We start from the raw sequence: 17320 nt of genomic DNA on the forward strand, positions 1-17320 counted from the left end.
CACAATACAAGACCAAGTTGATAGTTCCATGCGCGTCCTTAGACGAGTTCTCAACTTGTTCTTTTTGCTTCATAGATCTCTCCAGCAAGTCTACTGTGTATCTATGCTACACTAATCATATCAACATTTCCTAACAGCTAGCCAAAACTATCTTTATGACATCTAAAACACCAAAATAAGAATAGGAACACGATTTTGGCTTTGAACTTTCCACTCAGGTGAAATCTTTTGTTATCTCAGGCCAACTTTATAAAACAGAAAGGGGCTGTGCACCATGTACCACAGAGAGTAGATGAAGTCATAACTACTGTTCAAAGAGGCCGCCAAAGTCATCTGTTTTTGTGGATGTGTGCCGCGTGAGGTATGCGCTCAGGGCCTGGGTGCTGTCCCTGAGCTTTTCTGCTCAAGGCTAGTGGCTAGTGCTCTACCACTTGAGCCACAGCGCCACTTCTGGCTTTTTCGTGGTTAACTATAGATAGGAGTCTAACAGACTTTCCTACCCAGGCTGGCTTTGAACTGTGATCCTAAGATCTCAGTCTCCTGAGTAGCTAGGATTACAGATGGAAGCCACGGGTGCCCAGCCAGCCATCCCATTTTGAAGAGATAAGTGACAAGGGGTGCTATAAGGAAACTAAAAGTAGTCCATGTGATAGCTTTGATCGAGACCATCCGAGGTGAGAAAAGAGACCAGGCTAAAAGAAAACAGAACACATGAAATATCTCTTTTGTAGTTTTAATTGAAGCATTCCTACTCATTTTGAACTCTTTCTCTTAAAAGCACCAAATTTCATACCTAAGTCAATTTTGTGGGAAAGAACTTCCCTCCAGAACAAAACAAAGATGTTCATTCCTCCAAATGTCCAAATTGAAAATCTGCCCAAACCAAAACAAAACAACAAAAAAACCCACACAGAAATAAAAAGTAACAAAAATCACATTCTGGGGGGGGGGGGGGTCAGTGCACATTGTAGTCTTTGCTTTCTGTCTAATTGTCCTTCAACTGACTTGCAAAAAAGAAAAAATGAACGCCCTAGCTCATCAAAATATACATTTTTCCCCATTGGCTTTTTTAAATTAAAAATAATTACTAAAAAGAGAAAACTTGAAGGAATTCACAATTGATTTGCCTGACTCGTTTGGATATTCTATACAGAAGGTGGAGGTCAGGAAGGCTGGTCGCAGCTGATGAGGGCGCTTCATCTTCAAGGTTTAGCTTTCTTCCAAACAGTGTAAAATACCCACCTGGACAAGGAGTCAAGGAATGAAGCAGGCCGTGGGGGGGAGAGCAGGCAACAGTTCACATTTGTCCTGGAGATGGATGGGGGACAAAGCTTCATGGCTTAGGGCACGGTGGCCATGCGAAAGAAGGCCGTGGAATAAGGTCACTTGGGAATAAGGGGCTTAGGAGGGGGCCTAAGGAGACAAAAGGCTAAAGGAATAGGTAATATAATGCTTCCAAGGTTTAGAGAGGAGCTGGGAATATGGCCTAGTGGTAGAGTGCTTGCCTCGCACACATGAAGCCCTGGGTTGGATTCCTCAGCACCACATATGTAGAAAAGGCCGAAAGTGGCACTGTGGCTCAAGTGGTGGAGTGCTAGCCTTGAGCAAAAAGAAGCCAGGGACAGTGCTCAGACCCTGAGTTCAAGGCCCAGGACTGGCCAAAAAACCCAAAAGTTTGGAGAAACAGTACGAGAAGAAAAGGAGAGGGAAGCAAAGGAGAGACAAGCAAGGGCCAGCAGGAGAAAGAGAAGGAAGGGAAAGGAGTGAGGCTAGGAGGACACACTGCAGTTCACATAGACTGGCACGCAGCTGGTCCTGGAGAGCACCTTGCGCAGTCCACCGTGCGCAGGAGGGGAGGAGTCACATTTCTCCGGACGCACACCTTCCCCTCCGGAGGACCTAACGAGGTTTGTTTGGGGGCTTTAGGGGTTTTTGTTTTTTGTCACTAGTGGGTTTTTTTGGGCTGGGGATATGGCCTAGTGGCAAGAGTGCTTGACTCATATACATGAAGCCCTGGGTTTGATTCCCCAGCACCACATATATAGAAAATGGCCAGAAGTGGCACTGTGGCTCAAGTGGCAGAGTGCTAGCCTTGTGCAAAAGGAAGCCAGGGACAGTGCTCAGGCCCTGAGTCCACGGCCCCGGACTGACCAAAAACAAAATCAAAAACTAGTGGGTTTTTTTTTTTTTTTGCCTCTAGCCAGGTGTCAGGCCTCAGTGGGCTACTACCTAATAGGGCAAATCCAGCATCATGACAGGTCAGCATCTATTCTCCTCTCCCTTGAATCTGGACTGCTGAAGATAAGGAAGCTGTGGACGGCAGCCTGCCAACCTTCCAGAAAGGATGTACAAATTCCTAACAGCACACTCCTTTCAATTCTTTTTTTTCCCCCCTCTCCTGGGGCTTGAACTCAAGGCCTGAGCTTCTTTGTGCTCAAGGCTAGTTCTCTACCCTTTGAACCACGGGGCCATTTCTGGTTTGTTCTGAGTAGTTTATTGGAGATGAGAGTCTCATGGACTTTACTACCCAAGATGGCTTTGACTTGCGATCCTCAGATCTCAGCTTCCAGGGTTACAGGCATTGAGCCACCAGTGCCTGGTTTCTTTACAGTCTTCTTTATTCTTGGGACTTACTTTATTCAATAGGCTAATAGGGAACACCAGCATTAACTGCAGTCCCCAGCTAGTATTATTTTAATTCTTAATTCACGCTGCAAATTAGCATCAAGTAACATATAGAGAAACTAGCATTGAAGTCAGATTGTTTTAGGGAATCCAATGAGTTTCTCTGGAATTTTTAACCTGCCAGACACATTGTGCCATTTGGGGGGAAGGGTCGGTTGTGGGACACTGCCCCTAAAGTCTTTTTTTACTTCAAGCTAGCACTCTACCACTTTGAGCCGCAGCTCTACTTCTGGTTTTCTGGTGGAGAATTGGGAGTCTCACAGACTTTCCTGCCCCAGCTGGCTTTGAACTGAGATCCTCAGTCCTCAACTTGAGTAGCTAGATTTGTGAGCCACTAGAACCTGGTGCCACTTAACTCCAGTTTCTATTGTGCATGGGTCCTTTTAGAGGACTGGTAAAATAGGTCACTGGGTCCAATCTCCCATATTCTTGACTAGGTATCAAGTCAGGAAGGGACTTGAAAATTTGCATGCCCCAGATGATCTGGCTTCTCTGTGACAGGCTTTGAGAACCACTGCTTTGGACTAGTCCTACTTGCTTATTAAGAGCACCTAGGAAGCTATGGCAAGCCACAACTCAAGAATCTCTGGGAAAGGGACCCAGAAATCACTCATTTTTAAACCTCCTACTGGTGGTCCCAAGCCAAATTTGAAAACTGGGATTTTATAAGCTACAGAGTTAATTCTATCTATTATTAGGATTTAAGCCATGAAACCAGTATAGAAATTGAGTGTGATAATCTAGCAACACAGTGTCATGATCAAAGGATACAATTCCAAGTATGAAGGGACACAGACAATCTCCTTGGAGAACTCCACAGGGCAATACAGACGCCCAAGCTGTTCTTCATAGAGTGACAGGGCTTCAGTCAAATTGACACAGTTCCCCTAAATCAAAGAGAGAAAAGCGAATAATGGCATTCGTAAGTCCTACTCATCTGAAGGTCTCTAATAAACCAGAACAATTCTAGCTAGAGATAAAATTCATCTTCCAAAATGAGATAAAGCCTCTGTACTGTCACAAACTGCATTGAATTCTATTTATAGATTCATTAGTTCATTCTCCTTCTGCCTCATTTACCAAGCGATTTCAAATTATTGAGAGTATGAAGCGATAGAAAGCAGTGAGACCAATTTCTCATTAGTGACACAGCTCATTGTATCCATACCATGCAATTCAGCAAAGATTCATACATATAACCCATTCAAATTAAGTTTTTTTCAGTAATGGTCACCACTGTGTTGAAAATGAAGTATCAAAATGATGACGTTCTTAATGTCCAAAATGGTTTCAACTACAACTCTCCTGAGAGACCACCTCATCCTTTCCCCCAAAATCTGTGATTAAGACAGAAGACAAAAATTTATTTAAGATATACATACTGAAAATATGTCTCAGCTAGAGTCATTATTAAAAACCTTCTTTTGACTTGTTACTACAACTATTCTCTTTTATGGACCAATTTTTAGCCTCCCCAGTAGCTGGACTCAACTGAGATTCTGAATAATCAAGGATAAGGACCAGGCCCCTCAAAGTCTCTTCTATCCTAGAACCTGGATGCAGTATTTGGAAACACGGATAGCACCCTATGACCATGAGGAAAATAATAGTGATGAGAACCAGGGAAGTTGGCCAAAAACCTAACAGAGCTGCTGAATGCATACATGGCATTTCTCAGTCTCTAAGGTGTATATGAAATTACAAGGGATCTTCTTAAATGCAGATTCCACTCAGAAGGCTGGAGTAGGGTGTTAGGGTCATTTTAGCATGGTCCCATGTACTTCTCATTTTGGATTTGGAAAACAAGATGAGTATTTAAAACCACCTATTTCTTTTTTTGTGTGCCAGTTCAGGAGCTTGAACTCAGTGCCTGAGCACTGTCCCTGGAATTTTGTTCAAGGCTAATACTCTACCACTTGACTTCTGGCTTTTTGGTACCTAATTCAAGATAAGAGTCTCACAGTTTTTCCTGCCTGGGCTTTGATACACAGTCCTCAGATCACAGCCTCCTGAGTAGCTAGGAGTATAGGCATGAGCCACCAGCAACCAGTTCATCTATTTGTTTGCCAGTCCTGGGGCTTGAACTCTGGGCCTAGGTACTGTTCCTGAGCCTCTTTGTGCTCAAAGCTAGCACTGCTCTAACATTTGAGCATTAGCACCAGTTCCCACTTTTTTTTGAGTAGTTTACTGGAGGTAAGAATCATACAGACTTTCCTGCCTGGGTTGACTTCCAACTTCAATCCTCAGATCTCAGCTTCCTGAGTAGCTAGGATTATAGATGTGAGCCACCCATACCCAGCTTCATCTTTTTCTTTTCAACCACTGAAGCTAAACACTCAGAAGACTATTGGATCTCATGGTGATTCTATTTCTTCATCCTAATAACTGTATTAATCTGCCTTGAAACAGTCAATAGACCAAACAATGTGAGTGAAACTTATTGACAAATGAAAGGAAGTCTATTATACTAGAACTTGACAATGAGATTTCAAAAACAATGAGCCAGCCTGCTATGGACAGGAGATTAGAATAGAACTATTCCAAGAGCAGGTCTTGGTTTTAACTTAGCACATTCACTCAGCATGACATCGTCCTTGATGCCAGCCTGTTTAATAACCCATCATCTAGGGTCTTGGAGTGGGATTTGGCCAACGTGCCCTTCCCAGCATATAATTTGGTTTCAACATCAAGTTCACCATGAGAGCATATAAACACCACATGTGTAATTTACGATTCGCAAATAGAAAACACTGCCCAGTTGTTTTGAGAACACATCACCCCTGGGGAACTTACATAGAATGAAAATGGAAACCAAGGTGCACAGCTACATGAGTTTTCTGCCATCTTAAAACAGATACCCTGCTCTTTCTTTATAGAAAGTATTCGGGATGCTTGAGCTTCCTTTTAGACAATGTGGTAAGGAAATAGGAAGGTTTCAATTTGTCTTTCCCAACATTGTCAAAAAGGAGTGGTGTTTTTTTTTTTTAAGGAGAAACTCAGTTAAAAAAAGAGTGACAAGAGATATTTCACTTTTCTATATATTTAAATGAAACCTCTGTGTGTGTGTGTGTGTGTGTGTGTGTGTGTGTGTGTGTGTGTCAGTCCTGGGATTTGAACTCAGGGCCTGGGTGCTATCCCTGAGCTTTTTTGCTCAAAGCTAGCACTCTACCACTTTGGCCATGGCTCCGCTTTCAGGTTTTTTGGTAGTTACTTGGACTTTCCTCCTTGAGCTGCCTTTGAACCATAATCCTCCCATCTCAGCCTCCTGAATAGCTAAGATTACAGGAGTGAACCACTGGTGCCCGGCATTGCCTTTTATTTTTGAGACATATGGAAGACCCCAAAAGTCTATTACCCAACAAAATCACCTTTTAAGATGAGACAAGGGCTAGGAATGTGGCTTAGCGGTAGAGCGCTTGTGTAGCATGCCTGAGGCCCTGGGTTCGAGTCCTCAGTACCACATACACAGAAAACACTGGAAGTGGTGCTGTGGCTCCAGTGGCAGAGTGCTAGCCTTGATCAAAAGAAGCTCAGGGACAGTGCTCAGGCCCTGAGTCCAAGCCCCAAGACTCCCCCTACCAAAAAAAAATGATGAGACATGCGGATTGGAATTATTATACATGAGGGTTAAATCTCAGTGCAGTAGCTTCAGTCCCAGAAATTTTTGTTGCCTCATGTTAGATACAAGTAGATAATACGTTGCTTTCTTACTTTAAAGAAATCTATACTGCTTACATCCTTTAAATCTAAGTTAGTATGTATTATTTCCTGTAATATAAAAACCTAAAAGCTCAGTGTCAAGGGCTCACATCTATACCCTAGCTACTTGTGAGGGTGAGAAGGACGGAACAGAGTTTGAGGGCAGCCCAGGCAGTAAAGCCCATAAGGTTGTGTCTTCATGAAGGGAACACAGATACAGTGGTACAACTATGATCCCAGCAATGAAGGGAAGCCTAAAGCATGTACCCTGCAGCTCAGGGTGGGGATGGTTGCAATAGAATACTTACCTCAAAAAGAGCCACTGAAAAACATGCTGAAAATGCAGAGCTCACTGGTACAATGCCAGCAAGACTCTCAAAACCCTGAATTCAAACCCCATTACATCACCGCCCTCCTCCCCCAAAAAAACCTTGTTGGGCACCAGTGGCTCATGTCTGTAATCCGAGCTACTCAGGAGGCTGAGGTCTATGGCTGCCATTCAAAGCCAGCTCCAAGAGAAAAGTCTGAGACTCTGATCTCCAAGTAGTCACCCACAAGCCTAGCATTCATGAAGCCCTGGGTTTGATTCCTCAGCATCACATACACAGAAGCTCAGGTACACTGCTCAGGCCCTGAGTTCAAGACCCAAGACTGGTAATAAAGCCTAGGACAGCACTGGTCTGCTGCAAGCACCTCCTGAGGAGAATAAAGGCTTTCATAACTACTTCACACTGAAATAGACTAGAACTGAATTTTTTTTTTAAGGTTAAGCCAAGCGGCTCATGCCTGCAATCCTAATGATTCAGGATAGTGAGCTCTTAGGACCACAGTTCAAAGCTAGCATGGGCAGGAACTCTTACCTGTGATTAAACACCAAAAAGCCAGAAGTGGAGGTGTGGCTCAAATGGCAGAATGCTAGCCTTGAGCACAAAAGCTCAGAAACAGTATCCAAGCCCTGGGTTCAAGCCCCAGGACCAGCACACATAAAAAAAAAAAAAAAAGACAGGGTCGAGAGGTTCAACTATGAGACTGTAACTGTACAATGGGCTGACTTACAGGTAAGTTATGTACAAAAAAGCTAAAGATACAAGCAAGGAATTTCAAATGTTTTCACGACAAATGTAAATGATTGAAGAATAAATGTTTTAACCTTATACTCCACAAAATGCACACATGCATTTGAACATCACATGTTTGTGCAATTTCTTTTATACATCACCCAAAAGCAAATTTTAAAATTTATATTAAAATTAAAAAGTTTAACAAAGAAATATCATTTTATGAAATTATTTATGTCATGTATAGTTTCTTAGGGGATGAAGATTATAGAAAAACTGTAGGGTATGGAACAATGCTTATGACTGAATAAACCTTTTATGTCATCCCAAGAAAGAAATTTGGTGTAGTGGGTGTAGTATCTATGCACATTTGCTCAGAATGCAAAGAACAAAGTGCAATACTATCTAAGTGCTGCAATTTTTCTACCAAGTACAGACTGGATTATCAACTCGTTGCCTTTGCTATCATTTTCAGAACTTTAATATTAGAATTTGTATATGTTTTGTGAATCAAGAAATAGGCCAGCTCATGGGGGGAGACGGAAAGGGGGAGGGGGAGGGGGAATGAGGGAGGAGGTAACAAATAGTACAAGAGGTGTACCCATGGCCTTATGTATGAAACTGTAACCCCTCTGTACATCACTTTGACAATAAATAAGTAATTATTTTTAAAAATAGGCCAGGTACTGGTTCATACCTAAAATCCTAACTAATCAAGTGATTGAGATTTGAGGATCATGGTTTAAAGCCAGCCCTGGCAGGAAAGTCTGTGAGACTCTTATCTAAAACTAACCACTAATAAGCCGAAGTAGAACTGTGATTCAGGGCTATCCTTGAGCATAAATGCTGGGCACCAGTGGCTCACATCTGTAATCAAGAGGCTGAGATCTGAGGGTCGTGGTTTGAAGCCAGCCCAGGCAGAAAAGTCCTCATGAGACTCTTATCTCCAATAAGCTACTCAAAATAGCCAGAAGTGGCACTGTGGTTCAAGTGGTAGAGTGCTAGCCTTGAGCAAAAGAAGCTCAAGGACAGCGCCCAGGAACAACATTCAAACCCCAGGACCAGCCAATAAATGAATGAATGAATGAATAAATAAATATGAGAGACAACACCCAGGCCCTGACTTCAAGGCACAGGAACAACATCTATATACTTCCAAATGTATGTGCGTGTAGACCTTCATATTTTCTCGAAAAATAAGAACCATCCAGAATGGGGGGGGGGGGGGTGGGGGGGGGGTGGAAGCCACAGTTTACTTCCACCTAGTGGCAAAAACTGTTACTACAGGTAAAGCTGTTTATCAAGTGTATTATCACTAAATGAGCTTTGCAATGAAGACTGCGCCTAGAGGATGAGAGAAAAAAAAACATGGTCTTTGTCGCCATCTTGTGGCCAAATTTCAAAGCACAGCCAAAGACCAGACAACACATCAGAATATTGGGTCCTACTGCAAACTCCTTACAGGTCATCTAATGAGAAAGTTACCAGTTGAAAGAATTTTAACTAATGGAGCTGCTCTGTTCTTAACATCCATAAAATTTATTTGGAACTTCAAATTATTCATTCTTTCTTGTTTTGGGGTAGCAGCTGGCAGGGGGGGGGGGGACTTAAGTAGCCTACCTGTGTAAAGTACTTCCCATCTTGTTCAGTACTCTCATCGAGAGGTCAAGAATCAGTCTGAGAAACTCCCATGTGGAATCTGAGTATTAAAAAAATTAAGTTTTATAAATGAGTTTGCATACATCAAAAATATCTATTAGCAAATATTCACCCTAGTAGTACTCAAAGGTCACACTTTCTCTCTCTCCTTCTCCAACCACCCCCCCGCCCCCCGGTCACACACGACCTATAAGCTTGGGACTAAAAACTGGAGAGTGTGTTCATGAATAATACTAGTGTCCCACATGCCTAACACACACAAACACGTAGGTCAAAATACAATAGCACCCAATTAGCCCTGTTCTCACGCCAGCAATAACTCACTTCGGGGCTTGGGGATGTAAAACTGTGTTGCAGCGTGCTTGCCCTGGTTTGTACCCCAGTAACCCTCCCCAGGGAAATATTCCAGCAAAAGGCAGTGCTTGCAACCTGAAAGAACCGTCCTAGAGAAACCACAATGCTCATTAGATGGGCGCCCATTTTGTAAATTCAGCAAGAAGTTAAGTTTATAAAGAAAACATTAACAGTGAAACCATGAACCAGCAGATCTGAGGTATGTGGTTTAAGGAGGGGAATCATCTAAGTTGTTGGTTAGAAACATTCCCAGTATGTCTTGCTAGAGGTTAAAAATATGAAATAAATTATCAATTAGTCTTAATGTTGGGATTATGAGTCCTTTTGAATGACAGTTTCCAATAAGTGAGTTAATCTACTCATGTAATTACAGAACAGGATTTAAAGGCAAATCCAGCCATTTAACCTCTATTTTTTTTTTAATGAAAGAACTTCCCAGTGCTGGTGGCTCACACCTGTAATCCTAGCTCAGGAGGCTGAGATCTGAAGATCATGGTTCAAAGCCAGCCCAGACAGAGAAGTCAGTGAGACTCTTACCTCCAATTTCCCACCAAAAAAAAGCCAGAAGTAGCACTGTGGCTCATGGTAGAGTGCTAATCTTAAGCAAAAGAAGCTCAGGGGCAGTGCCCAGGACAGGCAAAGAAAAAAAGAAAATTGAGATCTGAGGATCAAGGTTTGAAGTCAGCTCAGGAAGGAAGTCGGTGAGCCTCTTATCTTCAATTAACCCCTGAAAAGCTAAGAGAGGGGCTGTGGCTCAAGTAGTAGAGCACTAGTCTTGAGTATAAATGCCCTGAGTTTAAGCAATAGGATTAGCACTGGCATGTTTGGGTGTGCATGCATGAGCGCGCGTGTGCACACAGGAAAAAAGAATTGGCTCATTCATGATCCCAATTGACACAAGTGCACTGAGGCAACATTTCCATGAGCAAGTATCCAGACTAAAAATGATACCGAACTGTTAAGAGTGTGAGGGAAAGGGTGACACTGTCCAGAAAGAAATGCACTCTTTACCTGACTTATGGAACTATAACCCCTCTGTACATCACCTTTATAATGACAATTAAAAATGAAAAAAATATGATACAGAATCTACCTTCTTCTGGAGATGTGGAGATTGGAACCGCTGTCAAGTCATTAATCACATAATCAAACTCTCTCCCTTCTTTGGCGTACCTCTTCAGTACTGGAATACAGTCCTCTATGAGAACCTGTCACCCAGAGAACAGAATTATGCCCACGAGCCAACACATATGGAAGCAGTTATTAACAACAGTTTCCGTGGAAGGGACAATGCCAGCTGGGGCCACAAGCCACAGCATCTGCTACCTGGAGATCTTCATCCATATTGATGAAGAGCAAAAAGGAGCGCTCGGCATATGCCTTATAGGCACGCTTACCTCAACTAAACAGCAGCCCCACACGTATTGGAACTGCCCCCACTTTACCAATAGAGAAACACAGTCACTCAAGAGGGATGACACAGCTTGCTCGAAAGCATTCAACAAGAAGTGTATCAAGAACTATCTGATGGGGCTGGGGATATAGCCTAGTGGCAAGAGTGCCTGCCTCGGATACACGAGGCCCTAGGTTCGATTCCCCAGCACCACATATACAGAAAACGGCCAGAAGCGGCGCTGTGGCTCAAGTGGCAGAGTGCTAGCCTTGAGTGGGAAGAAGCCAGGGACAGTGCCCAGGCCCTGAGTCCAAGGCCCAGGACTGGCAAAAAAAAAAAAAAAAAGAACTATCTGAAAGCCAAGTTCATGCTGGGCTCTGGCGGCTCACGAATGTAATCCTAGTTAATCAGGAGGCTGAGATCTGAGGATCGCAGTTCAAAGCCAGCCCAGGCAGGAAAGTTCATGAGACACTTTATCTCCAAGTAACCACCAGAAAACTGGAAGTGGAGCTGTGGCTCAAAATGGTAGAGCACTAGTCTTGAGCAAGCCCCACAACCTCCGCCCCCCCCCCCCAAAATAACACATAAAAACAGAGCAAAGGGGCTGGGAATATGGCCTAGTGGCAAGAGTGCTTGCCTCCTACACATGAAGCTCTTGGTTCGATTCCCCAGCACCACATATATGGAAAACGGCCAGAAGGGGCGCTGTGGCTCAAGTGGCAGAGTGCTAGCCTTGAGCGGGAAGAAGCCAGGGACAGTGCTCAGGCCCTGAGTCCAAGGCCCAGGACTGGCCAAAAAAAAAAAAAAAACAGAGCAAAGGTCTGACAGACAGTTCCCTATAACTTGTCCTGTGTTTTTCGTCAGGCATAATTTTGTAAGGGAATTTTACTGAATTAGTTTAATAACCTGTTTCACTTAATGCTTAATTAGGTAAAGAGAGAAAAGTACTAACACCCCAACTACTATAATCCACATGTGAATCTCATCTGGGGGCCAGGTATGTGTCAGGGGTAAAGCACCTGCCCAGCTCTAAGTTTGTAATCTCAGCTACACAGGAGGCTGAGATCTGAGAATTGCAGTTCAAAGCCAGCCAAGGTAGGAAAAGTCCATGAGACTCTTATCTCCAAGTAACCACCAAGAAGTCAGAAGTGGCGCTGTGGTTCAAGTGGTAGAGTGCTAGCCTTGAGCACAAAGAGGCTCAGGGACAGTGCTCAGACCCTGAGTTCAAGCCCCAGGACTCACAAAAAAAAAAAAAAAAAAAAAAAACACTGAAGGAAGAAAAAAAACTCACGTGTATTCTAGTTTCCAGAGTTTTTAATTCTTTTTTTGGCGGGGGGGGGGGTGGGGTGCAGTTCTGGAGCTTGAACTCAGGGCCCCATCTCTCCCTTAGCTTTTCCAATCAAGGCTAGGGTTTACCACTTGAGCCCATACGTCCACATCTGCCTTTTTGCTGGTTAACTAAATGTAAGATGGTCTGGAATGGTATGCCGGGGCTAGCCTTGAATTGCGATCTTCAGATCTCAGCAATCTGAGTAGCTACTGGTACCTGGCTAAATTTTCAGTTTTAATAGCAACTCATGCCTCAACCAGCAACACAGGCTAAGCAGCCGGTTTCCTTCAACTGTCCCTAGTTTTCTGCAGGTCAGTTCATGTTCCATGACTTGACTCTTATGTGTCTGGTATCTATGTCTCACTTCCTATTTGATTACTGTACCTACAGTAACTTAACCAACAGGACAGTTTCAAGACTCCCTCCAAAGTTTTCTCCTGGCTATTTCTCAGATATTTATTTTTACAAATAAACAGCTAGGCTTAGAATGAGACTGTTTTAAAGTTCATTTTGTAATTCAAGTCAGTCTCCTAAGATTTTGTTAAGTTTATGCCAACATATTTAAGTTGGACTTATGACACTGAATGGGATTTCCTGTCCCCTCATTTCCTGTCAAATTATTCAGCATTTAGCAAAGTGTTTTTAGGCTTTACCAAATCTCATGAATCCAACTATGGTTTAAATAAGTTTCTTACATTTTGTGAGCATACATATCACCTGCAATTATTTTAATAGGTGTGTTATTTTTATCTTCCAACCTTATATTTGCAGCCTTAAAAACAATGTAGAGGCCAGGTACCAGTGGCTCATGCTTATAATCCTAGCTACTCAGGAGGCAGAGATCTGAGGATCTTGGTTTGAAGCCAGCCCAGGCAGGAAAGGCCTTGAGACTCTTATCTCCAATATACTACCCAGAAAATGCTAAAGTGGCATTGTGGCTCAAAATTGTAGAGCACTAACCTTGAGCAAAAGAGCTCAGGGACAGTGCCCAGACCCTGAGTTCAAGCCCCAGGACCAGGGAGAAGGAGAAAAAAAAAAAAAACAATTTGAGCACAGGTCATAAGCATCTGTCATTTGCTTCCTAATTTCTATGGAAATGGCTTTTCTATTTTGCGCTATATCATTAGCTATAACTTTAGAGGCAAGTTTCTAATATCTTCTATGATTTTTTAATGTATTCTCTGTTACAAATTTATTTACCTAACGATTCATATTAAGCTATGGGAGCAGGATACCAGAGGCTCGGGCCTATAATACTAGGTCTTTTCAGGATGCTGAGATCTCAAGATCGAGTTCAAATCCAGACCAGACAGGAAAGTGTGAGACTTCTATCAACAACCACCATAAAGCCAGAAGTAGAGCTATAGCTCAAGTGGTAGAGTGCTAGCCTTGAACAAAAAAGGTCAGGGAGGGCTGGGAATATGGCCTAGTGGGAAGAGTGCTTGCCTCGTATACATGAAGCCCTGGTTCGGTTCCTCAGCACCACATATATAGAAAAGACCAGAAGTGGGCGCTGTGGCTCAAGTTGGCAGAGTGCTAGCCTTGAGCAAAAAGAAGCCAGGACAGTGCTCAGGCCCTGAGTTCAAGCCCAGGACTGGCCAAAAAAAAAAAAAGGTCAGGGAGATTGTCCAGGCAGGCCTCAAGTTCAAGTCACAGGATGTGCACACATGCGCGCACACACGCGCACACACACGCACACACACGCGCACACACACACACACTCACAAAGTAATGTATAAACAGTCTCAACTGCTTTCTTTCTTTTTATTATTTTGTGCCAGTCCTTGGGTGCTATCACTGAGCTTTCTTGCTCAAGGCTAGTGTTACACCACTTGTGCCACAGCTCCACTTTCTGGCTTTGGGTGGTTATTTGGAGATAACAATCCCACACTTTCCTGAGAGGCTGCCTTCAAATCCCAATCCGCAGATCTCAGCTTCCTGAGTAGCCTAGGACTACAGGTACGGACCACCAGTGCCCAGCAATGGAAGCTTTTGTACATAAATGTTAATAGTAACTGGTTGTAAAAACTGATACAAAAATGTCTGAGGATGGAGTGCAGGTACAAGGAGTTGGACTCAGGGCCTGGGCACTGTGCCTTGTTAGCTCAGGATGATGCACCTGAGCCACAGCTCCACTTGTAGATTACTTTTTGCCTGTTAAGTGGCTATCATGAGTCTCGTGGACTTTTTTGCCCGGGCTGGCTTTGAACCTTGATGCTTAGATTTCAATCTCAGTACCTGCATACACATACACAGATATATATACATTCATACATACATACACATATACATACATACACGCATAAAGATAGCAGAGTGTATGCCTAGCACATGCAAACCTGAGTTTGACATAAGCTCCAAAAATTGATTGTACTGACATAAAGAATCTAGAATTTCTAATTTTATCATGTATATCCATCCATCCTAAGTATAAATAAGTTAAATATTAACTACAAATGTGACTTAATTCAGATAGAGACAATCTACCTACTTAAAGAAGTACACTAATAGTTTTTCTACGAAGACATATTCTGAGCAATAATGTAATTATCAGTACTCAAAGACATTACTATGAAAACATAATTACCTGATAGCAGTCTCCTTTAAGATTGTCTAAGACGTCACCACATGTTTTTCGCATAAATTTCTTACATCCATCAATCACCATTTGGTCAATGTTCAAAAAAGGTTAAGGAGAATTTGAATATACCTAATAATTCTGAAGAGTAACACTTAAGAAAAAGTTAAGATAAGCATAAAGGTTTTATGATACTAAATTGAATATGTTTCAGAAATTAGTATGACAGTAATTTCATTTTCACAATAGGAAATTCAAAGGGAACTGAATTTTCATCTCTCCCATAAAATGGTTTAGAGAAGCCATTTTGACAAATGCCACATAATCATAGATAGGGTACCAAAGTTACTTTGTCTCTAATACTCAGCTACATTATCTCTGCTTCTCTGTTAAAGGGTATTGGTCCTAAACTGAAATGTTTGTTCAAGGCAGTCAATATAATGGATCTGCCTGTAGTCTTTATGTGTTTGTCTGTGTGTATGTATATGTGTCCCAATCTTAGGGCTTGAACAGGGCCTGGGTGCTATCCCTGAGCTTTTTTGCTCAAGGCTAGCTCTCTACCACTTAAGCCACAACTCCACTTCCAGCTTTTTGGTGGTTAATTGGTGATAAAAGTTTCACAGGCTTTCCTATCAGGACTGGCTTAGAACCATGATCCTTAGCTCTCAATCTCCTGAGTAGCTAGGATTATAGGCATGAGCCACCAGCACTAGGCTTGCTTTCTTGAATATTAAGATCACCCTTCCCCTCCAAACAGAAGCCCATAGAACATGTTCAGTTAAACAACAAAGGATATCTCTACCATAGTGACCATCTTTGGTTTCAGTTTGACTATCTCACATAATATGCCTCCATCTCCACCTCCCAGAATCAGTACATCTTTGCCAGTGTAATCTTCTTTGCCACTTCCCATGATGGCCTGGGTATATGCAAAATCACTCTCTGCCAAATCTAGAAAGGAGAAAGAGATCCAAATGTTGACTCCATTCAGACATACCAAACCACCTGACATTACCACTCTAGAAAGTACTGGAATCTAACCTAAAATGTAAAATCTTTAAAAACTTTCACCAGGGCTGAGAATGTGGCTTAGTGGTTGCATGCTTGCCTAGCATGCATGAAAAGCCCTGGGTTCGATTCCTCAGTACTACATAAGCAGAAAAAGCCAGAAGTGGCGCTACGGCTCAAGAGGTAGAGTGCTAGTCTTGAGCAAAAAGAAGCCAGGGACAGTGCTCAGGACTAGCAAAACAAAAAACAAAAAACAAAACAAAACACTCTTCACCAAGTACAAGTGGCTCATGTCTATAGTCCTAGCTACTCAGGAGGCTAAGGTCTGAGGATCAGAGAATCAAAGTTTGAAGCCAGCCTAGGCAGAGAAATCCAGTAATAATCAGCAAAAAGGCAGAAGTAGAGGTGGTGTTTCAAGTGCCTGCCTTGAATGAAAAAGCTAAACAAGAGGGCTAGGCCCTAATTTCAAGCGTCATTACTGCCCGCCCCTCATTCATTACCCCGCCCCCTGCAAATCTCCATAATGTGCAAGGTTATTTTGACTTTTTCCCTGACATCTAGCACAAAGGACATTAGTCAGTAGGACAAAAATTCCATCTTAACAACGTACTGAAATGCTGAAGAATTACAGATGAAATAATATGGCATCAGGGAGTAGCTTCAAAATGACAGTGATGGAACTGAAGGTGCTCAAGTGGTAAAGCACCAGCTTTGAGAAAACAATAATGACAGTGATGAGGTGAATTGGGGCTTAGCTGAAACAAAGACCGGCCAGAAGTTGATAATTATTGATAACTGATGGTGAATAAACATAGACTCATCACACTCATTTGTTTACTATGGTTTTAAAGTTTTTCTATAACTAAGTGGGGTTTTTTTTGTTTAGTTTTGTTTTTTGCAAGTCCTGGGGCTTGAACTCGGGCCTGAGCACTGTCCCTGGCTTCTTTTTGCTCAAGGCTGGCACTTGAGCCACAGCGCCACTTCCAGCTTTTTTCTGTATATGTGTGCTGAGGAATCGAACCCAGAGCTTCATGTATACGAAGTGAGCACTTTACCACTAGGCCATATTTCCAGCCCCTATAACAAAGTGTTTTTTTAAATAGGCACCCTCACTTTACCCACATTGACATTATCCACGAAGAAATGTACTCTTTACATCAGTTATGCAACTGTAACCCCTCTGAACCTCACCTTTAGGATAATAATTCTTAACATTTTTTTAAAAGATATAAAATCCAGCCACTCATCACAAAAGAAAGGAAGTCTACATAAAAACTCAGGAAATCTGTAGGTTTGCATGAGTGTCTAATCTGGGGTTGGTCTGTTTGTGTTAGTATTAGGGCTTGAACGCTGGGCCTTGAGCTCTTGCCCAGCTGTTCCTACTGGCACTCTACCACTTGAGCTATACCTCCACTTCCAGCTTTTGGTGGATTAGAGGTAAGAGTCTCAAGAATTTGTCTGTCTAGGTTGGTTTTGCACCTCACTCCTCAGATCTCAGCAACGTGAGTAGCAAGGATAACAGACATGAGCTACTGGCTCCTGGTAAGTATGAATTT

General features: G+C 42.6%; 1 protein-coding gene across 1 annotated transcript in view; it reads right to left on the reverse strand.

Annotated features, from left to right (window-relative positions):
- Positions 1-717: 717 nt before the first annotated feature.
- Positions 718-17320, reverse strand: part of Sms (spermine synthase) — a 59469-nt gene continuing 42866 nt past the window's right edge. Inside the window, 7 exon segments of the mRNA XM_048336138.1 lie at positions 718-1242; positions 3457-3572; positions 9063-9088; positions 9091-9141; positions 10549-10663; positions 14766-14855; positions 15553-15707. Coding sequence (XP_048192095.1) covers positions 1203-1242; positions 3457-3572; positions 9063-9088; positions 9091-9141; positions 10549-10663; positions 14766-14855; positions 15553-15707 — 593 coding nt within the window. The 3' untranslated portion in view covers positions 718-1202.

This window comes from Perognathus longimembris, chromosome 28 (assembly GCF_023159225.1).
Source record: "Perognathus longimembris pacificus isolate PPM17 chromosome 28, ASM2315922v1, whole genome shotgun sequence".
In the NCBI taxonomy this organism is placed as follows: Eukaryota; Metazoa; Chordata; class Mammalia; order Rodentia; family Heteromyidae; genus Perognathus; species Perognathus longimembris.